The 25,755-nt window shown below is 39.9% G+C and overlaps 2 protein-coding genes across 3 annotated transcripts in view; one reads left to right on the top strand and one right to left on the bottom strand.

The window, feature by feature from the left end:
- Positions 1-7,693: 7,693 nt before the first annotated feature.
- Positions 7,694-16,747, bottom strand: LOC115220991 (ubiquitin-like protein ATG12). Its single transcript, XM_029791209.2, has 4 exons — positions 16,575-16,747; positions 15,732-15,868; positions 13,610-13,672; positions 7,694-7,898 (listed from the first exon to the last, which is right to left on the bottom strand). The coding sequence occupies exons 1-4, from the start codon at positions 16,687-16,689 to the stop codon at positions 7,839-7,841; spliced, it is 375 nt and encodes a 124-aa protein (XP_029647069.1). The 5' UTR covers positions 16,690-16,747; the 3' UTR covers positions 7,694-7,838.
- Positions 16,748-17,243: 496 nt separating this feature from the next.
- The window catches only part of LOC118766796, a 44,754-nt gene continuing 36,242 nt past the window's right edge, over positions 17,244-25,755 (top strand). The window contains exon 1 of one of the 2 annotated variants that reach the window (XM_036510569.1): positions 17,244-17,803. The gene's annotated coding sequence lies outside the window, so the exon portion shown is untranslated. Of the gene's footprint in view, positions 17,804-18,967; positions 19,003-25,755 lie in introns of those variants that run through there. The other variant, XM_036510570.1, reaches the window with a different exon arrangement.

Genomic DNA, 25,755 nt, shown 5'->3' with positions numbered 1-25,755 from the left:
TGATGCTTGTTATCCTTTACCTTACCTCACTATATCATCATCATCATCATCGTTTAACGTCCGCTTTCCATGCTGGCATGGGTTGGACGGTTCAACTGGGGTCTGAGAAGCCAAAAGGCTGCACCAGGCTCCAATCTGATCTGGCAGTGTTTCTACAGCTGGATGCCCTTCTAATGCTGGATGCCCTTCCTAGCGCCAACCACTCCAAGAGTGTAGTGGTGCTTTTTATGTGCCACCGGCACAAGGGCCAGTCAGGTGGTACTGGCAATGACCTCGCTCGAATCTTTTTACACGTGCCAGTGAAGCGACGTTGGTATTGTACATATGTAGAAACGTTAGCACGCCGGGCGAAATGCTTTTGTCTGCTGCTACATTCTGATTTCAAATTCTGCCGAGGTCGACTTTGCCTTTCATCCTTTCGGGGTCGATAAATTAAGTACCAGTTACGCACAGGGGACGATATAATTGACTTAATCTGTTTGTCTGTTCTCTCTGTGTTTAGCCCCTTGTGGGTAGTAAAGAAATAGGTATTGTACATATGTATAACTACAACAGTCAATGTAATCAACTATATTCACTTTTCCTTTTATTAGGAACCCATTTATTATCCTTGCTTTCATTACTGAATTTCAGGTGTGGCTGTATGAAGAAGGTGTTGTGACACATATTGGTGTTGGCCATGGAGGTAGTATCAAGAGAGTGAAGATAAGTCCTGATCAAACATTTGTCATAAGTGTTGGAGAAGAAGGTGCAATTCTTCGCTGGCCTTCTCCTTTCCTTACTGAATCATCAAAAAGTACTTAAGATGATGATAAAACTAGATGAAATATTATCGAGATTGATACTGCTGTTGTTAAAGATTAATCAATGCAAATTATTTGTGCAAGTTGTTAGTTCAATAAAGATGTGAACCTTTTCATGATGCTTGTTATCCTTTACCTTACCTCACTATATCATCATCATCATCGTTTAACGTCCGCTTTCCATGCTAGCATAGGTTGGACGGTTCAACTGGGATCTGGGAAGCCAAAAGGCCGCACCAGGCTCCAGTCTGATCTGGCAGTGTTTCTACAGCTGGATGCCCTTCCTAAATGCCAACCACTCCGTGAGTGTAGTGGGTGCTTTTTACATGCCACCAGCACAGGTGCCAGACGAGGCTGGCAAACGGCCACAATTGGATGGTGCTTTTTACGTGCCACTGGCACGGAGGCCAGTCAGGGCGGTGCTGGCTACAGCCACGTTCGGATGGTTCTCTTACGCCACCGGCACTAGACAATATACTAATGTAGTACCTCATACGTTTGAAGGTAGATATTAAGCTTGAAGTCAGCTCTTACTGAACAGACCTGGGTGATCCAGTAATAACTATCCCAGCTTTCGTTTTTCTAGACATACTGTACCAAAACTACATTATCAAAAATATCAGGTCATCGAGAATGAAATGTCCAATTTTGAACTGAAACTTTATTTTACTTTATCTCAACAAAAAGCAATGCAGTTAATCAAAGTATGCATCTGAGTTATCAATACAATTTTGCCATTTTATCAGTAGCTTACTTATGCTGGCAATAAAGAATTCTGGAGAGCAAGAGGTAATGGAATCACAAGAGGCTGTTTTTGCATCTTCTTCGGATTTGAAGTTTTTTACTTGCTAAAAGTTGTCTCATGCTTAGAAAACGTGTAAGTCAGTTGGTGCAAGGTCTGGTGAATATGGTGGATGACAGAGTACTTCCAAGTTCAGTTCCTGTAACTTGAGCAAAGTTCTTTGTGCAACATGTCGAGCATTGTCTTGCAAGAGAACTGGCCTGTCTCTATTGACCAATCTCGGTTATTTAATTGCAGATTCACTCATCATTTCATCCAATTGGTTGATGTAGACATCTGCTGTAATTGATTTACCAAGTCTCATGAAAAAGTAATGGATGACTCCAGCACTGGACCACCAAACAGACACCATTAGCTTTTTTTTGGTGAATATTCTTTTTTGGATTGTGTTTTAGCAGTGTCCCTATCCAACCACCATGCAGAACGCTTGCTATTGTTGAAAAGAATCCATTTTTCATCACACATAACAATACAATGCAAAAACGGTTTGGTTTTATGCTGTGACAGCAAAGAACAGCAAGTTTCAAGACGACGTGTCATTTGATACTCGTTCAGTTTGTGCAGTATCCACTTGTCCAGCTTCTTTACTTTGCCGATTTGTTTCAGATGGTTCAGTACACTTGGAATTGAAACATCAAACTTTGCTGCCAACTCAAGCATAGTTTCCAGCTCATCATTATCCACCCTGGTCTCAGGTCTGCCATGGGGCTGATTCTCAAGAGAAAAGTCATCAGACCATAACTTCTTAAACCATGATCGTACAGTGTATTCATTCGCCATATCTTCATCAAACACCTCATTGATGTTTTAAGCTGTTTAGGATGCATTGGTTCCACGATGGAATTCATATTCATAAACAACACACATTTTTTATCTATCCATCGGTTCACAATAATTGATTTACAAGAGAAAACTCACAATATAATCAGACACCATGAATTGCATTTCGAAAACTGATGATGTGACTCTTCAATGTTGTAAAACGAAGAATTTCCAGAATAAAACATTAGAGTTGATGACTGTCAAACTTGGCGCATAAGAAAATCGGACATTTCATTCCTACAAGAACAAAAGGCAAGTAATTTCAAGAAAACTTCACTGCAATTTTTAGCAGCTCAAGTAATCAAAGAAAGGCTTCCATGCTGGTTCATTGTTTGAAAGCTATCATGGTATATTCTGCCTTGATTATGGTAGTTACAGCTTTATCGTTTACTAACACCAGTAAAAGAGATGATGTTTCTAAGAGTATCAGAGAACTGGAGTAACTGAGTAATGCTTAAACGTGATGAGGACAATGTTCCAGAAGAATGACCACTTGATAGGAGCTGGGAGTTCCATGCTGGCATAGGTTGGATGGTTTGACAGGAGCTGGCAAGGCCAGAGAACTGCACTGGGTTCTGCTGTTGGCTTTGGCATGGTTTCTACAGCTGGATGCTCTTCTTAATACCAACCACTTTACAGAGTGTACTGGGTGCTTTTCATGTGGCACCAGCACCAGTGGGGTTGCCAAATAACTTGCAAGACAAAGATCTCCTCAGCTGAGATGGAATGGTTCTGAAGGAGGTGGCTTTGTGCTGGTTGAGAGGTTAAGAGGGATGGAGATAGGGGGTCTTACTATAGGGAAGATATTTGGTTACCCCAGGAAGAAAAGAAGGAAAGAGAAATAGTGTTTGAAATGCATCTGAACCTACCCACAAGGTAGTGGGGGAGGGAGTATAGAGGGGGATGTTTCATAAGAGTGTGAGGGGAGATGCTTAGAGATGGGGAAAGCAGTGACTATAGTAAGTGATGGTGAGAGAAATTGGAGTAGCTAGAAGTGGGGGCCGTGATATATATATGTACGGATGGTTGTAAAGGAGATGCCTGTAGGTAAGGCCATGATTTTACTCAGCTTGGTGTGTCTTCTCAAGCACAGCAAATCCCCAGATGTCTTGATCTGTGAGGCTTAACATCTGAAGATCATTTCTCACTATTTTTGTCCCAAGTCTTCCTGGTTCTGCCTCTTCCATTGGTTCCCTACACCAGTGGTTTTCAACCAGGGTTCTGCCAGTACAGTCCAGGGGTTCCGCAAGAAGTTACAAAACTGCTAAAATCGGCAGTAATTTTTAATTCTCCTGTGCAGATATGTGTGCATAAGATTATTAAATTATTGCACAGGGGTTCCTCGAGCCAGTGGAATGTTTCCTTGGGGTTCCGCTCCAGCAAAAAGTTTGAAAAGTACTGCTCCACACAATCAGAGATTGGCATGTCTTTATGCAACTGTCCTCAACCATACATATCTCATGACCACACTGGTGTAGTTTTCTTTCTTTCTTGCATACTACATCCGATGCCTCTTATACTTAATTTTTCTCTTAAAACCATTTTTGCCCTACACGCACACTGACATTGCAGACCCAGTGGAGCAGGCTGGCTTCATTTCTTTCAAGCTTTCACATAACCTCTTCTGTCATACCTTTGTCTCACTGCCATGTAGCACAGGCATCATACAATCTGCCTATTACTCTAAAAGGGAGGCCCTTTGTTACCAACAAAGGCAATAGCTCCTTGAACTTTGCTCAGCCTGTTCTTATTTTAGCAACTACTCTCTCAGAGCATCCTCCTCCACTGCTAACTTGGTCACCCAGGTAACAGATCTGTCTACTATTTCTAAGGATTACTGCCAGTCATTTGAGAAAATCTATTTCCTGTACATTCTTAGTGATTATTGTGTCTGTACACGCAAAGACCACTTTCTCTATTAACCTTCCTATGATACTACTGCACCTCATATCTGTCTATAGCTTGAACTGGGTACCCCTAATAGAATTTCTTTTTCTACATAGTGAGCAGGGTCATCTCCCTGAAGAGATAAGTAATTTTTCTGTTTTGGTTTTTGCTAAATTCGCTCTAAGGCCCTTTTTGGTTCCAGACCTGAAATTTCTTCTCTAATTCTAGTAGAGAGCTACAAGAACAAGGTCATCAGCACAGAGGAGCTCCCAAGAGAAACCAGTCTGTTAAGGCCTGGAGGACGATGATAAAGAAGAGGAGGCTGAGAACTGACCCTTGGTGAACTCCTACAATGTACACTAAATTCACTGCTATACTGATTACTTTCATCTTACAGTCAGCATCCCTGTATATGGCATGTTTGGCTCCCACCAATCACCCATCTATCTCTAGCTTCTGTGCTGACCATAAAATGAGTAAGCAACAGGACCCTGTCAAAAGCTTTCTCCATGTCAACAAAAGCTGAGTACAGAGATTTATTTTTGGTTAAATGCTTCTCTTGCAGCTGCCTTACTTGGAAGAAAGCACAAAACTGAAATGCATCTCATCATATATATATATATCATGTGACCGACCAGACCATCAGATGTTGTTACACATCGCTGGTCACAATGCGTTCACATTGTTTTAGCCTTTGAATGACGCCACCCCGCTGGCTAAGCGAGCAGGCCAACAGAAGAAAGAGTGGTGAAAGGGTACAGCAGGGATCACCACCCCCTGCCGGAGCCTCGTGGAGCTTTTAGGTGTTTTCGCTCAATAAACACTCACAACGCCCAGTCTGGGAATCGAAACCGCGATCCTGCGACCGCGAGTCCGTTGCCTTAACCACTGGGCCATTGCGCCTCCATATATATATGAATTGTAATTGGTATATTTTGTCATTTTTTAGTACTTATTCTATTGGTCTATATTGCCAAACCTCTAAGTTACAAAGATACCAAATTTCTGGACCAGGTCATGAAAGTTACAGAGAGGGTTATAACCCAAATAATTAAGAAGAGAGTTAACCCGGATGAGATGCAATTTGGTTTTGTGCCAAGGAAATGCATTACTGATGCTATCTTCTTGGTAAGGCAACTGCAGGAGAAATATTTAACCAAGTATACACCTCTGTATTTGGCTTTTGCAGGCCTGAAGAAAGCCTTTATCTACCAAGCTACGGTCAGTGTGGAGAGCCGGTTCCTTTGTTGGGTCCATTAGGCAAACTTTCCTTCTCCCATGCAATCTCTACATTCAGCAGCCATTCATAGCAACACTTTTTCACTTTTTTCCCCCTGCAAAATCATTAAGTGCAAGCGAACCATCATCCATACAAACATTCCTCTCCTACAACATCATGATTTTCTCTGATACACTGTTTTGTAGTGAGTTGTTTTTTTTTGCAATATTAATGTGATTGAATGTTGATACAAATACTGATATCTTCTGATAGTGGACCTTTAGTGAAATATCTTTGTTTTTCCTCTCTGCATGAAGTAAATTATTATTTTCAGTTTTGATATTTGCATGAATTAGAAATTGTGAATTGTTTGCACACGAAACACTCAAGTATGAATGGCTTGGTTTAACCCTTTAGCATTTAAACCGGCCATATCCGGCCAAAAGTATTCTGCCTGTTTTATGTTCAAACTGGCCAGATCTGGTCTCTCACACCAGCCCTACAATATCGTTTTAAAAATTAACAGCTACCTCATCAAAATCTCATAGCTACAAGATAATGCATGATTAGTTCAAAGTAATGTGGATAAAAAAGGATTAATTTTGGCAGAATAATGCGAACACTAAAGGGTTAACAGTTCAAATCTACTATAATGGCTGTATTTCTTATCAGCTGCTGCTATTGCTATTACTACATCCTCCTCTTTTGTTTCCCATGCTGGCATGGGTTGGATGGTTTGACCAGGGCTGGCAAGCCAGAAGGCTACACCAGACCCCAGTCTGTTTTGGCATGGTTTCCTACAGCTGGATACCCTTCCTAATCCAACCATCTTACAGTGCGTGCTGGGTACTTTCAACATGGCACTGGCATGAATGGTTTTACGTGGCACTGGCACAGGGCTCTTGCAGGCCAAACCTCTTCCTCAGAAGGAGCAACCTTATCAATTTTGCTGTGGAGAATAGGTCTTCTTAACCCTTTCATTACGAACCCGGCTGAAATCGGCTCTGGCTCTGAGTACTAAATGTCTTGTTTCCATAAGTTTTGAATTAAAATCTTCCACTAAATCTTAGTCACAATTTATGTTCCTAACACTAGCTTAATGATAACTAAGTTATTTTACAAAAATTCTTTGTTATATTTAAAGTAACTGAAAGAAACACAGAGCATCTCAAAATAAATACAGTAATGAAAGGGTTAAGTACAGCAAGAAGACATTAGCCATAGAAATGGAATGTTTGTACGGCAATGATATATAGATAGTGGTTGTTAAAAAACCTGTAGTCACTGGCAAGATTTGCCTCAATATCTATGATATGTTAGTGCAGCAGTTCAATTGGGAAAACATCTACTGTTCAAAGGTGTGAGCAGAGGATATTGTTGGTTCCAAAACAAAATATAAACGAATGATTGATGCTGAGCAGACAGATGACTTGAGTTGCCGGAGGAGTATATTGAAACTTTATACAATGGAAACTGTTGAGAAACCTCATATCACTAAGCATCACAAATATATGTTGACCATATCACCATAGGTGCAGGAGTGGCTGCGTGGTAAGTAGCTTGCTAACCAACCACGTGGTTCCGGATTCACACTTGGATGCATACATAAACTAAACAGTAGGATCTGAATGAAATATTGACTGGTAGTCACCGTTCGAATAAGTGTGTGGTAAGTAGCTTGCTAACCAGCCACATGGTTCTGGGTTCAGTCCCACTGCGTGGCATCTTGGGCAAGTGTCTTCTGCTATAGCCTCGGGCTGACCAAAGCCTTGTGAGTGGATTTGGTAGACGGAAACTGAAAAGAAGCCCGTTGTATATATGTATATATATGTATATGTATGTGTTTGTCTCCCTAGCATTGCTTGACAACCGATGCTGGTGTGTTTACGTCCCTGTCACTTAGCGGTTCGGCAAAAAGAGACCGATAGAATAAGTACTGGGCTTACAAAGAATAAGTCCCGGGGTCGATTTGCTCGACTAAAGGCGGTGCTCCAGCATGGCTGCAGTCAAATGACTGAAATAAGTAAAAGAGTATAAACAAGAGCACATCAATAGGCTGATGACAGTGTATTTTTTAAAACAAATCTGAATTAAAATGCAAACACACAATAAATAAAATAAATAAAATATATTTTTTAATAAGTTAAATAATGAGAAATCATCAGTGATTATAGTGTAAATATATTTACAATAATTTTTACAAAAAAAAGTCTGATATTTTATAATTTCTTATAAGGATACGAGAATCTATTTTCGGAATATTCAAATGTTCAATAGTTAAAGAATTATCATTTCATTGCAAATTTTATCCCCACGCAGCTGTTTTGCAATAATGCAGCACCAATTTACCATCACTGCCATAACACTGGAAAACAAAATGACAAAATATACCAATTAGAATTCATATATGAAATCAAAATCGTAATCTATCAACATCAATGCAATTTGTAGCTGTGATACCAGTGCCGGTGGCATGTAAGAGAACCATCTGAACATGGCCGTAGCCAGCGCCACCCGACTGGCCTCCGTGCCGGTGGCACGTAAAAAGCATCATCCGATCGTGTCCGTTTGTCAGCCTCGTCTGGCACCTGTGCTGGTGGCACGTAAAAAGCACCATCCGATCGTGGCCGTTTGCCAGCCTCGTCTGGCACCTGTGCTGGTAGCACATAAAAAGCACCCACTACACTCACGGAGTGGTTGGCGTTAGGAAGGGCATCCAGCTGTAGAAACACTGCCAGATCAGACTGGGCCTGGTGCAGCCTTCTGGCTTCCCAGACCCCAGTTGAACCGTCCAACCCATGCCAGCATGGAAAGCGGACGTTAAATGATGATGATGATGATATATATATGTATGTATGTATGTATGCAAAAGACAGTTGTGCATAAATACATGTATGACAAGGTTACAGAAAAAAATAGAAAAATGTGAAAAACAAAAATCTTAAAGGGCATAAGACTTCAAATAACAATCAATCTCAATACACAACATGCAGACAAAAAGGTCCCTGCTGTAACTTAGAGGTTTGGCAATAAAGACCAATAGAATAAGTACTAAACTTAAAACAGATAAGTGCTAGGGTTGATTCATTCAAGGTAGTGCCCCAGATACAAGAATAATATATGCAGGCATGGCTGCATGGTTAGGAAGCTTGTTTTCCAACCAGGTCGTTTCAGGTTCAGTACCAATGCATGCCACCTTGGGCAAGAGTCTTCTACAATAACCGAATACATAAAAAGCACCCACTACACTCACGGAGTGGTTGGCATTAGGAAGGGCATCCAGCTGTAGAAACATTGCCAGATCAGACTGGGCCTGGTGCAGCCTTCTGGCTTCCCAGACCCCAGTTGCACCGTCCAACCCATGCCAGCATGGAAAGCGGACGCTAAACGATGATAATGATGATGATGATGATGATTTATTGTCTCTAACTATAAAATGAAACAATTTACTATCCACAGCAGGGTCTGATGTTTTAACCTGCTATGAAATGTTCTGAAGTGTAGTCTGTTCATTATGTTACAACGCATTTATATTTATGGGTGTATAAATTCATAAGTATATTTATTTATTTATATATGTGTGATGGATGATGTAGTGTCACTTATGTACCAAACAGAGATTACAAAACAGCTGTAAACTAATAGAATAAGCATCAATTCTTTCACTTCACTTCTCATTGGCTGTGTGGTAAGTAGCTTGTTTACCAACCACATGGTTCCGGGTTGAGTCCCACTGCGTGGCACCTTGGGCAAGTGTCTTCTACTACAACCTCAGGCCAACCAAAGCCTTGTGAGTGGATTTGGTAGTCGGAAACTGAAAGAAGCCCGTCGTATATATATAAATATGTGTGTGTGTGTGTGTGTGTGTGTGCGTGTATGTTTGTGCGTCTGTGTTTGTCCCATCCAACATCGCTTGACAACCGATGGTGTGTTTATGTCCCCGTCACTTAGCAGTTCGGCTAAAAGAGACCGATAGAATAAGTACTGGGCTTACAAAGAATAAGTCCCGGGGTCGAGTTGCTCGATTAAAGGCGGTGCTCCAGCATGGCCGCAGTCAAGTGACTGAAACAAGTAAAAAGAGTCAAAAAAAAAAAAAAAGAGTATATCTGGTCAATTTTTATACTCTTCACCATTGCAATTCCTGGATTTTGAGAACAGTGGTGTGGCTATATCCCAGCCATAACTATGTCATTTCTTGATAGTCATGTACCAGACGGGGAGCTTACTGTGAGCTCTGTTTGATTTTTGAATCCCAATTCTTAAATAGATGTGAGTGTGTGTGTGTGTGTATAATTATGTATGTATACACACAAACATGTATATAATCCAAGTAAGAAAACAAAGAAAGAGTTTAGTACATCTTTAACCCTTTAGCGTCCAGATTACTCTGTCAAATATGTTTTTTCATTCACATTGTTTTCAATTAATCCTGCATTATCTTGTAGCTCTGAGAATTTGATGATGTGATGGTTTATATTGAGGATGACATTGTAGGATATGAGTGAGAGGCCAGATCTGGTGGTTTGGACATAAAAGAAGTAGAAAATTTGGGCCGGACATGGCCAGTTTAAATGCTAAAGGGTTAATGACCAGTTGGTACTGCTCCTTTATTAACAACACTGCATGCAAAAGTCCCATATAAAAAGTTATATAATATTTCTTGTTTTATACATTAATGTGGCACTTGCATCAAAAAGGTGCCCTCTGACGTTGCCACTGTCATCCATCATATGTTATTAGAAGAAGAAATAAAGGGTGTGGTAGGCTAACAAGAAAACCACTGCATCATCATCATCATTGTTCGACCGTGGTCGAGACAATGGAATTTACCATGCTACGCCAGACTTCACGGTCCATCATGGCATTACGGAGGTCCTGTTGCTGGATGCCTGTATCCTTGGAGATTACATCAGGGTAGGAGAGTGTGCGCCCTCTGGCATCGTGAGTAGATGGCTTCCAGAGGAGAAGAGTAGAAATTGCCTCGTTTCCAGCTCTACAACAATGTCCAGCAAACTGGACTCTCCTACCTTTCACAAGAGATGACACAGGTGGTAGTTTCCCATATATTTGCATTTTGGTTGGATGGCGCTTCCACGAGAGATTTTGAGCTCTCATAAGGAGGCGAGTGTATCACCAACAACAAAGTAGACAATAATCAAGTAAGAATCAAAGAAGGAGAGTCTGCCTAATGTAGACCCAACTGAGGGACCAGCTATCCAAATCGACAGCACTTGGTAGATAAAGCAATTAAGGATATGAAGACAGGGAAAACACACGATCCATCAGATGTTTAAAATATTAATTATTTCTTACACAGAAATAATTACAACGATACCAAATTGTTGGACCAGGTCATGAAAGTTACAGAGAGAGTTATAACTCAAATAATTAAGAAGAGAGTTAACCTGGATGAAATGCAATTTGGTTTTGTGCCAAGGAAATGCATTACTAATGCTATCTTCTTTGCAAGGCAACTGCAGGAGAAATATTTAACCTCTGTATTTGGCTTTTGCAGGCCTGAAGAAAGCCTTTTGGTAGAGTCCTGTGCTCCCTTAATTGGTAGTGAGTGCAGAAGCTAGGGATAGGTGAGTGGTTGGTGAGAGCTGTACAAACCATGTACAAGGATGCTGTTAGTAAGGTGAAGGTTGGCAATGAATTTAGTGAACAAGAAGGATTTCACCAAGGATTGATTCTCAGCCCCTTCTTGTTTATCAGTCCTCCAGGCCATAACAGGAATTTAAGACTGGTTGCCCTTGGGAGCTCCTCTATGCTGATGACCTTGTTCTTATTGCTGAATCACTACCAGAACTAGAGAAGAGGCATGGAAATGAGGTCTGGAATTGAAGGACCTTAGAGTTAATTTAGCAAAGACCAAAGTCCTAGTAAGTGGGAAAACAGACAAATTTCAAATCCCTTCAGGGAGATGATATCCTACACAATATGGAGGAAAGGTGTTGGTAGAAACTCCATACAATGTACTCAGCTATGGACTCAAAGGGTGCAGTGGTATCACAGGAAGGTTAACAAAATAATCTTTGTGTGTGGTAGATGTGCAGGTACAATAAAAGTTAGGAATGTACAGAGAATAGACTTCCTCAAGTGTCTGGGAGGATCCTTAGAAGTAGCAGATAGCTTCTGTTATCTAGGCAACCAAGTTAGCATTAGAGGAGGAAGTTATGAAAGCTTGGCTGCTAGAATAAGAACAGGGTGGGCCAAGTTCAGAGATCTGCTATCTTTGTTGGTAACAAAAGGCCTTTCCATAAGAGTGAAAGGCAGATTGTATGATGCCCGTGTGTATACAGCTATGCTGCATGGTAGTGAAACACGGGCTATGACATGCAAAGGCTTGAAAAAAGGTGAAGCCAGTATATTCCTCTGGATGAGTAATGTCAGTGTGCATGTACGACAGAGTGTAATTGAGTTAAGAGAGAAATTGGGTATAAGAGGCAAATGTGCAAGAGAGAAGATTGTGCTGGTATGATCATGCAATGCATATGGATGCAGACAGTTGCATAAAGAAGTGCTGATTTGTAATTGTGGAGGAAATTTGTGGAAGAGGTAAAGCAAAGAAGACGTGGGATGAAGTGGTGAAAAAGGATCTTCAGGTGTTGAGGCTCATAGAGATGACAAGGGATTGAAACTTCTGGTGGTTTGTTGTGCTTGAGGAAACCTGTCAAGCTAAGTAAATCTGTGGCTGTCCATACACACATGTATGTCCTCTATGTCTCTCTGTTTTAGCTGAGATGTCCTCTGCTTTGAGGGCTTACAAGTTCTGGTGCCATGTAAATGCTTCTGTACTGGTGCCATGTAAAAGCGCCCAGTACACCCTGTGAAATGGTTGGCATTAAGAAGTGCATCCAGCTGTAGAAACAATGCCAAAACAGACAACCGGCCCCTGGGCAGCTCTGCAGCTGGTTGGTTCCAGTCAAACTGTCCAATCCATGCCAGCACGGAAAATAGACATGAAATGTTGATGATGATTGATGAAGTGGAAAGCACTTGAGTCTGCCTTGAGCAAAGAAATAAACAGTGCTGTGATACAATGTTTCATCCTTTTTGTTTTTTTAGATGTTATGGTGTAGTTTAAGGAAGACTGGGCTGCTATTTCTAGCAGGTCAAGAGACAACATAAATATTTCACATGTGCTGATTTCCATGTCATAAACAATAATAATAGACACTTTCAATTAGCTAAAATTACATAACTTTAAATGCTTGTAACTTCCTAATTGCTAGGAAAAAAAATGAATCCATTTTTCATCATTAGCAAGGAAAATTACTTTAGTAATACATTTTGTTAAAAAATAATCTGGTAAAAATTTGAAAAACTTCAAGTTACTGGAAGATATTTAATGTGATCCAAATGCAATATATCATGCAAACACATACAATCTGTATGGAGTGGCTGTGTGGTAAGTAGCTTGCTAACCAACCACATGGTTCCGGGTTCAGTTCCACTGCATGGCACTTAGGGCAAGTGTCTTCTGCTATAGCCCTGGGCCGACCAATGCCTTGTGAGTGGATTTGATAGACGGAAACTGAAAGAAGCCCGTTGTATATATATGTATATATATATATATATATATATATATATATATATAATATATATATATATATGTGAGTGTTTGTGTGTCTGTGTTTGTCCACCTAGCTTGACAACCGATGCTGGTGTGTTTACGTCCCCGTCACTTAGCGGTTCGGCAAAGGAAACCAATAGAATAAGTACTGGGCTTACAAAGAATAAGTCCTGGGGTCGATTTGCTCGACTAAAGGCGGTGCTCCAGCATGGCCGCAGTCAAATGACTGAAACAAGTAAAAGAGTAAAGAGTAATTGTTTGTTTGTAGAAATTTTCATTTTGTGTAAGTTTATTTGTGTGTGTGTGTGTGTGTGTGCATGCACATATTAACACATAGACTCAACATATTATTGCTCATTATCTTATCAATCTTGGGATAAACGGAATCTATGAATTACATAATCTGACTAACTATATCTAGTATAAACTCTATTTATCCATGCTGGATATATGAGAGATAAATTGTAGAAATAGGAAAGCAAGAAAACTATGTAACTTACATCAAACAATATGCCAACAGATGTGTCTAGAGAGGGTGCAAATGACTGCCTCACATACAGGAACTGTCAAAACAAACCAAAAAAAATAACATTAATCAACAAATATTGGTGATACAAGATTCCACATACAGCTATTTGTCCTTCCTACAGTTAGTTTATAACACAGTTACTAATCTTTCTATATATAAACGGCAAAATGTGTGTGTGTCCTTTATACAAATCCACAATTTTCCAGTTAAAGGGCTCGCACTTTCTATGGTCATTCAAAACCGTCCAAAGGTGGTCGTGCACATCTTTACATTTCCCCAGTCACCCCGTAAAGCCATTAAAAAAATCAATAGAAGTGACTTTTTTTGTGAATTTTCTATCCAAAACCCAATCAGAATGCCCGAAACTTGATACGCCAATTGAATGCCAGTTAGCTGTGTGTGATTGGTTGGAGGTTTGGACAGTACTCGTGTGTATGTGCGCACGCACGCACACAGCTGTAAATGCATGCACTAGCACTATGACCCGGCGTTGCTGGATCATAGTGCTAGTATATAATATTTGGCTACCATCAGACCCATTGTAATGGTCACATCCTGGAAGCAATAAGACAGTCCGGTATGACTGGAACCCAATTCTATGACGCAGTATTGCACTCTAAAACTAATTTATATCACATAAAAATTTGTGTGAGACCTCATCTCAACAAAATGTTTCAGGAGGAATTCTCAACAAAATAATATCTAAAAACATACAAACCACTTGACTCCTATTTATCACGGAAAAATGGCCTTTTCCCACACTAATTCAAAAGTCCTCTAAATCCAAAAGATGTAAGGGCACATTAATTTAGGATCTTTTCGGTTTGAACGGCAGTTTTTTCTAGCGGTGTCATATGAAATTGCCACCCATAATTGTGACCCTAGTATCGATCTATTGCATTTCAATCTGTGTTAGGGTTAGGGGTGGGGGGAAGGGCATTTTTTTTCTTCACAAATGTAAATAAACGCAATCTGTTTCTTGAACGAGGGACATATTCATATGGCACAGAATGTTTTCACCTCAATAGACGGTCACTGATTGGTTGAAATTGCAGAAATCATCATCATCATCGTTTACGTCCATTCTCCATGCTAGCATGGGTTGGACGGTTCGACCGGGGATCTGGGAAGCCAGAAGTCTGCACCAGCCTCCATTCTTATCTGGCAATGTTTCTACAGCTGGATGCCCTTCCTAATGCCAACCACTCCGTGAGTGTAGTGGGTGCTTATTATGTGCCACCTGCACAGGTGTCAGGCGAGGCTGGCATCGGCCACGGTCGGATTGGTGCATTTTACATGCCACCGGCACGGAAGCCAGTCGAGGCGGCACTGGCTTCGGCCACGATTCGGATGGTGCTTTTTACGTGCCGCCGGCATGGACGCCAGTCGAAGAAAAAAAAAGCCAGTTGAAGAAAAAAACAACAAATATCTTACAAACTATAGAATTTTCTCAATAAAGCCAAGAGAAAAAGATGTTCTATAAACACATTCTACCAGTATACGAAGTTTAAAATTTTTTAGTTACCTAAAAATTATGTTAAAAACTGCTGTTCAAACAGAAAAGATCCTTAATTTACTCATACTTTTACAAATTTTAGATATTTTGTATACGAACTGCAGGATCCTGTGGGATATTATTGTTCCTGCTATTAACATCTCAACTGTCATGCATGTTGAAACAAGCAGATATAATCTGTAGACTTAGAGAACACTGCCTCTCCAAATTTGAAATATTTTTCTCCCCATCACAACTAAACATACTTTTGTTGTGTTCTTCAGAAGACACAAAGGCTTTGAACTCAAGACCATTGGGTGGAATAAACATAGGTGATTAATGTACTTGAGACAATCAATTGAGATGTTGGGGTTTTAGCCTTTCAACTGCACAGTGAAACAAACCTATCAACTGTTAAAATTGGATACTGCAGTGTAGGGATAGCATTGCAAATTGAGAAGTGGCTTGTAGTGTTGTAGGTTGGGAACATGGACTGCTCTGACTGTTACAAACTATGTAACATAATAACCCAGTGACATCAACTACGTGGTGGATATTTTTCATTACCATGAAGGACATAGAATGAGTAATTACATACCATAGAGTCGGCGGGATCACACTTGATATATTTCTTTATAAATTCACATATTGAGGCGACTTTCATACTCCGTTCGACAGCCCATCTCTTCTTTTTCATGATAGGAGCATCGCCAGCAGGTTTCAAAAGTACATCGACTATAGCATGGATGAATTCAATAGAAAAATAGATAAATGTGTGTGTATGAGAAGGGGGTGGGGTAATGGAAAGAAACAGAAAATCATAATTAGGTAGACAGACAGGTATATAAATGCAGATAAATTATAAGTCATATAAATCGATAGACAACGGGACACAACATCGTAGAAACATAGAAGAAAAAAAACGAACGGAAAGATAGATAAATATACAAAAGTATACAAAGTGTACAGAAATCGGTCGAGTAAAAAGATTAAAAGCGTAAAACAAAACAAAAAAAAAACATAGACACACAGACAGACAAGTACTGAGTAAGATTGACATCTGAGTTATAACAATTCCAGTGAAATAGTCCGAGTGGACCTTTATGAATGTCAAACGTATTCCAATACATACAATAAAACATATTTGTCCATATTAAAATTTCCCGTAGCAGTGTTGAAGGAATCCTTCACTAATCGTTTATTTCTCTCACAGCACACCTTATCTAAATACATATACCAGTCTGTTTAATGCCTTGCAATATATAGAACGGTGTGGCATACTCATCATCTGGAAATCATTAGACATGTCTAAGCAGTATCGATCAAGAATCGATGCCTGGGTTACATCGCATAAACTGAACGTCGAAGAGACATCGGGCTCCAGCAAATTCACAAGACCTTATGTATACCTTAAGGGAATAAATAGTAATTAGCAGCTAACCTTTAACTTTAGTCTGGTGTGAAGGACTCTGTGGAGGGGCGCCTGTGTCAGCCACTGCGTGGACAACAGGTGATGTGGTCGTCTCCAAGTTTTCAACAGTTTCACTTTCCGACATTTTGTTGTCAGCTCAGCTTGTTTCCTTTTTAAACCAACTATAGCAAAAATAATAACAATGAAAATACGATCATCAAATAAATATTTCTTCAAGTAAATAATACCAATATTATTTTTTATATTTAATTATAATATGTTATACGTTTTTACCCGATATATATTTTTAGGAAATTATTTCGTTTACGAATATAAACATCCTAGCTTAACTCGAATTTTTATGAACCGGAATTGTAAATATTTCCCAGATTTTGAGCAGCAAATTTAATTCTTGGGAATCGATATAAAAATTACAGGGGAAACCTCCGTAAGATCGCCAGAACCCCTATTAAAATCTTACTGTTTTTCGTAAATCATCCAAAATCTTTCATAAAGGTTCAGGAAACCTTGACTCTTTTTTCATTTCCGGGTCCCTGAAAATGAAACGATGCTTTGAGAATAATAATAATAATGAAATTATTGCATACAGTGCTCAGGTGCCCCACAACTTGTCAGAAAGTGCGTATAAAGTATATGCAGTGATGTCTGGAAAGCGAACAGTGTACGAGTCAGATACATGCTTGCGTGTGTATGAAGGGGAGAAGATCAGGTGTAGTGTTGGCGAATCTCACAGGAAGCATGGAAGTTTTGAAGGATGCACTGCTCCGACAACTAACAACTGATGCCGGCAGTAGGAAGACGTTCCGGAAAGCCGTTGCAGGAGGATCCACGAGGCAGAAGAAGGTCTTGTCAAACTTCCAAGTATTCTGATAGTCCATAGGTATCCAGCATAACGTTATTATTCCCAGTCACTCGGGTACTTCTAGGGCTCGGAGTTCGAGATGGAAAAAATATCTATTTCTCTACTACCCACAAGGGGACAAACAAGGTCAGACAAAGGGATTAAGCCGATTACATCGACTCCAGTGCGTAACTGGTACCTATTTAATCGAACCCCAGTGCGTAACAGTTACTTATTTAATCGACCCCGAAAGGATGAAAGGCAAAGTCGACCTCGGCGGAATTTGAACCCAGAACGTAACGGCAGGCCGTTTTCACCAGAAAGCTTCAAACACAAGATCCACTTCAAACTGCATTGTCCTTATTTACCAAAATTTGGATGAGTGGATACTCCTACGGTGAGTTTTATCTTTTGATTTGCCAAGGATAAGTTTACTGAGATTGTAGTATATGTGTTATTATTTAGTAGACAAAATATTCCCCTAACGTAATTTCTTTCAGCGACTTTGGGTACTACTAGCGAAAAGTGGTCCCGGTGCGCGCACACGCGCAGTCGCGCATCCGAGCTAGCTAGTCGTAAGTAGTCGATCCCACAACGACTACTTAGCAAAGTAAATAAAACACAAAATAAATAATTTTTTTACACAAATTAAATAACTTTTGTTAAACAAAGTAAATAAAACACAAAAACACAAAGTAAATAATTTTTTAAACAAAGTAAATAACTCAAAAACACAAAGGATCGACTAGTTATGACTAGCTGGCACGGGTACGCGAGGGCGCACACCGGGACCACTGTTCGCTAGTAGTACCCGACTTTGTTCTGTGACTACTTTCCTTTATATTACTGATTATTATCTTGGTCTTGCCAACTGAAATATAACAAAATCGAAACATGCCTAATCGCTTTCACCAGCTAAACTTAGCGATTTTTCATTTTAGGGAATATTGTAAGAATGGGATTAAAAGTGAAATTAAAAAATGTTACTGGGAATGTACAAAAATAAGACTACAGTAGCGAAACGAGCAACTTAATGCTTAAAAATAGTTGTTAAAAGATCATTATAAGTGATTTATTTGTTTTAATTTCCCAAGAGCATTAATTTATGAAGAGTGCATCGTATTTCGAATCCCCCCACACACTTTTCGGCCACGGGGAATACGAATCTGAAAAAAAAAAAAAAAATGGCAAAAATCGACATTTCTAAATTATCACCACCCCATCCCCATTTCCTTCCTTTTTTTCACTTTTTTCAGAATTTTTAAAGAATTTTTTTTTTTTTCAAAATATGCGGAAAAATACGGACATTATGATTCGGATGAAAATTTCAAAACATTTCTGTACTTACGGTTAGTGTTTTAGGGTTAGGGTTTAGTGTTAGGGAAACAAGTCAAAATTGAATAAGTTGTGGTGGGTGGGTGGAATTTCACAATGCCGATTTTTGGCAATTTTACGAAACCTCCGTATCCGAAAACGGGAAATTTTGGTAAAAAAAAATAATAATAAAATAAACAAATTTGGGTAGTGGGGACGGACGGAAGTCTTTCCGTAATTGCAAATTGACAGCTCCGAAAATTAAACAAAAATATTTGATAGGTAAGAGAAATTTGGGATCTTTTCGGTTTGAACGGCAGTTTTTTCTAGCGGTGTCATATGAAACTGTCACCCATAATTATGACCCTAGAATCGATCTATTGCATTTCAATCTGTTTTAGGGTTAGGGGTGGGGGAAGGGTATCTTTTTTTTTTCTTCACAAATGTAAATAAACCCAATCTGTTTCTTAAACGAGGGACATATTCATACGGCACAGAATGTTTTTTTTTTACCTCAATGGACGTCATTGATTGGTTGAAATTGCAGAAATTGAAGAAAAAACAACAGCAAATATCTTACAAACCATAGAATTTTCTCAATAAAGCCAAGAGAAAAAGATGTTTTATAAACACATTCTACCAGTATACGAAGTTTAAAATTTTTTAGTTACCTAGAAATTATGTTGAAAACTGCCGTTCAAACTGAAAAGATCCGAAATTGGTTTGGAATTTGCATGTCAATTTGCAATTACTTTCTCTCTCTGAACATTCTTAAAGTTACGTATATATTTCGATTTTTTTGAACTTACATGAAGTACACTATTTAGAGTTGTCTTAGCACTTAACGATTACCAATTTCTCTCCTTCTTCCACCTTGTTATAGACCTCCTTATTTCTTCCCTACAGAGTTAAATAAATATTTTGTTTCTTTGCATATAACATCACTGCCCTCTCTCTGTCCCTAAAGTTATACACCTCGATTCATTGAACCATCATCGCAAAGTACACTATCCAGACCCTTTCCTTCACTTTCTATCCTTAAACTTTCTTTTTCTGAATCCACTTCAAGTAAACTGTTATCTCCCAGCCACAAATTAGTTGATATATTTTGATTTTTTTAAATATATTATTTTTGGAAGGCATACTGTTTTCTTTTCCTTTTATGTACAATCAAATTTAGTCCAAACACCCTGAACATATATATATATATATATATATATATATATATATATATATATATATATATATATATATAGACGCAGGAGTGGCTGTGTGGTAAGTAGCTTGTCTACCAACCACATGGCTCCGGGTTCGGTCCCACTGCGTGGCACCTTGGGCAAGTGTCTTCTACTATAGCCTCGGGCCGACCAAAGCCTTGTGAGTGGATTTGGTAGACTGAAACTGAAAGAAGTCCGTCGTATATATGTATATATATATATATGCGTGTGTGTGTTTGTGTGTCTGTATTTGTCCCCTGCAAAAGAGACCGATAGAATAAGTATTGGGCTTACAAAGAATAAGTCCCGATTAAAGGCGGTGCTCCAGCATGGCCGCAGTTAAATGACTGAAACAAGTAAAAGAGTAAAAGAGTATATATATATATATATATATATGGCAAATGGAAGATGGAATATACGAGAATTTATTATTAACCATAACAGTTGTTTCGACACATCAGGCAGTTTAATTGATCCCTCACGGAGTGAATTTTCTTGACGCTACCTTCTGTCTTTATACTGGATTATTTGAACCATTTCATATTTAGTACATTAATATAGTATATAGCATCCACCCTTGATAATATGGAGATTAGCTCAGAATATTTCTACAAGAATTTCTAGATTATCCTCTAATAATAACATTTTCAAATTACATGCAACTTATTATAATGCTGCTCTAGCTAGGCCTGGGAACTGTGAAAAAATTCAATATATACAAGAAACAAGCGTACACAACACTGGTAATTCCTCCAGTTGTAATACACATTGTACACCATCACTCAGATAGGGAATACGGACCAGGAAGAATAGGTCCTGTCAATGAACTACCAACGAAAACTCAGACACATGGGACATAGTAATCCAACGGCTTAATCCAATCCTGTTCAACACAATCAAATAAGCCTAACAGCTGATATAGGAATCAGGATCTCCTCTGGTTCAACCTGATTTTCGGTTTGCATGTTTCAACCAGGATTGCTAGAAAATATTTTCCTGCTTTGGACAAATGTTTTCTTAAATCTAATCAGGCGCAGGAGTGGCTGTGTGGTAAGTAGCTTGTCTACCAACCACATGGTTCCGGGTCCAGTCCCACTGCGTGGCACCTTGGGCAAGTGTCTTCTACTATAGCCTCATGCCGACCAATGCCTTCTGAGTGGATTTTATGGACAGAAACTGAAAGAAGCCCGTCGTATATATGTATATATGTGTGTTTGTGTGTCTGTGTTTGTTCCCCTAGCATTGCTTGACAACTGATGCTGGCGTGTTTATGTCCCCGTTACTTAGTGGTTCGGCAAAAGACACCGATAGAATAAGTACTGGGCTTACAAAAGAATAAGTCCCGGGGTCGAGTTGCTCGATTAAAGGCGGTGCTCCAGCATGGCTGCAGTCAGTTGACTGAAACAAGTAAAAGAGTATCATGCCATTTTTAATTGGCACACAGTGAAGGTGTCCTACGCCAACTCTGCTAATTTAGAGCAGCTTATGCATTGCATAAACAATAGCAAAATGGGACAAAGGTTCAATTCCCCACCGACTGGATCTAGCGAACATACAGTATCATGCTTCCTCAAAGGAATCTCTAAGTTCATGCACAAGCACTCAGCAGCTCTGAAAACTGTTATGGAGGTTGCTAGCCAACAGAATTCAAAGTTCTGGGACTCATGAGAACATTCACAAGGCATTTCGATTTTTGTTTACATTATTACAGTCTTGAGTTTTACAGCTGGAATAAACAGACTTCACACCTATCTGGAGGACCACTGTGTTTTCTTCTTTGCAAGTAAACGAGAGAAGTTAAGTAAGTTAAATTAATTTTTTGGCTCAGAAAGCAAGGCCATGTAGCGGGGCATGGAGTTATGTACAGGGGTGTTCGTACAAAGAGTTCAGGCCATTTCTGGTCAAGAGAGACTTTGAACCGAGCGGTCGTCGGCATCCTCACTATCTCGTCCGGCAGCTTATTCCACGGATCCGCAACCTGGACGGAGAAAGCCCCCTTTCCTTCGATTGAGATGAAATCGTTGCAGATAGAGCTTTTCGGAGTGACCCCCGCAGCCTACGCTCTGGAGCAGGAGTGAAGAACAGCTCTTTCGAGAGGTTACACTTTCCGCTTATGATGTTGTGAGCAAGAATGAGATCACCACGGCGTCTGAGCCACAGACAACACACCTGTCTGTATTATTACTTTATTCTTTGTAAGTAAACAAGAGAAATATAACAAATTGGTGTTGCTGATAAGATACTGTCATCATTTTTTTGAAGTGGACTTCTTATGATAGGATATGAAAGACTATTCTTGTGGAGTGGACTTTTTACCTCGACATACAGATATAGTTATTTGAAAGGTAAACAACCAGATTTGCACATAAACTCCATTCTAGATAAAACAATATTTTAACTATTTTTACATTGATAACAATGGCGAAACAAAACGGTGAGAGAGAACAAATGGAGGTGCAGACGCAGCAGCACGGAGGAGATATGGAAGGTTTGAGAAGGCTGATTCAAGTTCAAATTTCTGAAAAAGATTCTAGTCCAAGTCCCCATATTCCATCTTCTACTGCTGTCCCATCATTTGTTGCTTTCGACTCAGCATCTGAATTGTGGCCTGATTACTGGTCAAATGCTATGCCTGACCAGTGCAAGGCTCAAATTTTTGTGACAAATCAAACCGTTGCTGTTTATAAATGACTGGTGAATCTGGCCATTCAACAGAGTCCGCCAAAGGATATTAATGAGCTAACGATGGAGGCAATTTCAAGTTCTGGTGTGACATGCAACAGAAGCCAGGCAAAACTCTCCAGGAACTGGCAGCGCATGTACAACAAGATGCTGCTATCTGTGACTTTCCTTCTATCACAGACCCTCAAGATGAAGCTCTTAGGTAGAGATTCATATGTTGTCAACAATAAAGCTATCTTAAAGACTCTTTTTAAGATCAAGGACACAGAGCTGGACTTTGCCAATGCTGTCCAAGATGCAACTGAGACCGAAGACACAGCAAACGTTGCCAATGAAACTGTCTACGATTTGAAGACCAGGTCTGTCAATAAGGTCAAGCAAACCCAGAACAAGGGTCAATGAATAAACCACTAGCAGTCTAATTCTACAGACCCTGAGTTAGGAAACCGAAGCTGGATGATGTCAGATATCACTATGAGTCTGCCAGCAAGTATGACTTGCCCATGCTGGGAACTTTCATGATTGAAACCAAGGATCCAGTGACTGGTAAACAAAACAGTATTTCTTACATTGTCACCAAGATCCTTGAACTTGCTGGGATGAAATGTTATTCAGACACTAGGAATTTCTATAGACACTACTCTGGGACTGAAGTGCATAGAGAGTCAAGACAAGAGTAAGGGTGCAGAACCATCACATCCTAAATCCTCTAATGAGCCTTATGCTTCCCTGAAACGACATTGTGATGAGTTTCCAGATCTTTTCAAAGAAGAATTGGGGTGTCTTGAGGATTTCAAACTGGAAGTAAAATTGAAGTCTGATGTAAAGCTGGTTTTTCACAAGGCACAACCAGTTCCATTTGCTCTTCGTGCTGACCTGACCAAAGGTTATGAAGAAGGTATCGCAAAAGGAGTCTAGCAGCAAGTCCAGTTCAATGAATTCTGAATGCCAGTGGTACCGATTCGCAAAGCACATAATCTGGGCACTCTGAAGTCCAAGTTACGAGTTTGTGGTGACTACTCAGTTGGTATCAACAATCAACTAGAAGTACACCGTCATCCAATGCCGCTCCCAGAGGAACTGATGCAGAAGCTGGGAGGTGCATGTAGTTATACAAAAATTGACCTTGCTGATGCCTACAACCAGATCAAACTGGCACCAGAGAGTCAATGAAGGCTAGCCCTCAGCACTCACTTTGTAATGACTCCTGCAGCAATGACTCCCATTTAGAATCAAATTGGTGCCTGGTTACTTCCAGTAATCTACCTGCAGTTGCTGTATTCCAAGACGATATGCTCATCAGCGGGAAAGATGCAAATCACCTCTTAAGCAACCCGAGGCGTTTGCTTTCTTCTCTGAATGACAAAGGACTCAGATGTTGCTGTGAAAAGTGCTTGTTTGCACAAACCAGTGTGGAATATCACCAGAAGGAATCACGAAGGGATCCAAATTTGAGGCAGTCATGAAGATGCTACTCCCTATAGACGTCTCAAGCTTAAAGTCTTTCTTGGGTGTAGTTCAGTTCTACAAGAAGTTTATCCCAAACCTGGCCACTATGGCCGAGCCACTTTACTGTTTAACCAAGAAGGCAACTCCTTAGAAGTGGAGAGATGAGTAGCAAAGAGTGTTTAAACAGTTGAAAAGCTTATTATCCTCAGATCAAGTCCTTGTACATTTTGACCCAGACAAGCCTCTTGGACTGGCTTGTGATGCATCCAACATTGGAATTGGAGCTGTCTTGTTTTATTGCTATCTGGATGGAAGTGGGTGCCCAATTGCCAATGTGTCCATCTAACAAAAACACTACATCTTATCATAGAAACAGCTGTACATTATATAATTTTGTGTTCCTTTGTCATTTATTTAATTTCATATTCCACTCTGTACTCAGCTACTCAACTGGCTCTGAAGGCCACCAAACTCAATATTAAGATCATTGAGAAGACAGGGAGCTTCATCAGATCACAGTTATGTAGGATGTACTCCTTTGAAAATATGCACTAATGAGAACTGTATAGTATTTGGATTAACTCTGGTATTAACTGTAAAACTAGAAACGTAGTCTACTGCATAAGGTGCATTGAAGGAGTCTGTATGGTCAGAAACATAACATAGGATGGTGAGACCTCTAGGAGTATAGTAGAGAAACTAGATGTGTATTGGAGAGAATATAATGACAAGAAACAGTCCTCCATACTCTATCAACATGGGGGTACACTGGGCCGAATTGACATTCGCATTTTGTCCAAGCGCTCAAAGGACCTGACACTTAGAGAAATACAAGGGTATGTCCTCATAAATGAAACATCACCTGCACTAAATAGGAAATACATGTAGAAAGTAGAGATACACTAACGCCACAAGGTATACATACATAGGTACATTTGTAAGTTGGCAGTCAAGTAGGTAGGTAGATAGGTTTTAGGTGGTTAGGTCAGTTATATAGATTGTTAGTCATTTAATTATGTAGGTAGGAGGATAGGCAAACTAATGGGTAGATAAATAAGTAGGTAGGTAGGTTGATAGATATATAGGTAAGTAGGTACATAGGTAATACAGACAGACAAGCATATACACACACATAAGGAAACAGAAAAACGTGACCATATATACACGCATACTCAAAAAGGTACAAAGGTACACGTGCATATGTAACAGGCATGTGTGCATACTCACATAAACTCATGCATGGACACACTGAAACACATACACATAGAAGCAGAGATATACACACAAGCACAAGTACATGAATATGCAGAATACATACGTACGTACCTGGCGTTAGGAAGGGCATCCAGCCGTAGAAACACTGCCAAATCTGACTGGGCCTGATGAAGCCTTCCGGCTTCACAGACCCCAGTTAAACATGGAAAACGGACGCTAAATGATGATGATGTAAAGACACAAGCACATGTGCATGCTGGCACACACACACACATACACTTTTACACTTTACACCTTTATTAGTTTCAGTCATTTGACTGCGACCATGCTGGAGTACCGCCTTTAATCGAGCAACTCGACCTCCGGGACTTATTCTTTTGTGAGCCCAGTACTTATTCTATCGGTCTCTTTTGCCGAACCGCTAAGTAACGGGGACATAAACACACCAGCATCGGTTGTCAAGCAATGCTAG

This window comes from Octopus sinensis, linkage group LG17, assembly GCF_006345805.1.
Source record: "Octopus sinensis linkage group LG17, ASM634580v1, whole genome shotgun sequence".
Classification (NCBI taxonomy): Eukaryota; Metazoa; Mollusca; class Cephalopoda; order Octopoda; family Octopodidae; genus Octopus; species Octopus sinensis.
This window is presented reverse-complemented; position numbering and strand designations above follow the sequence as displayed.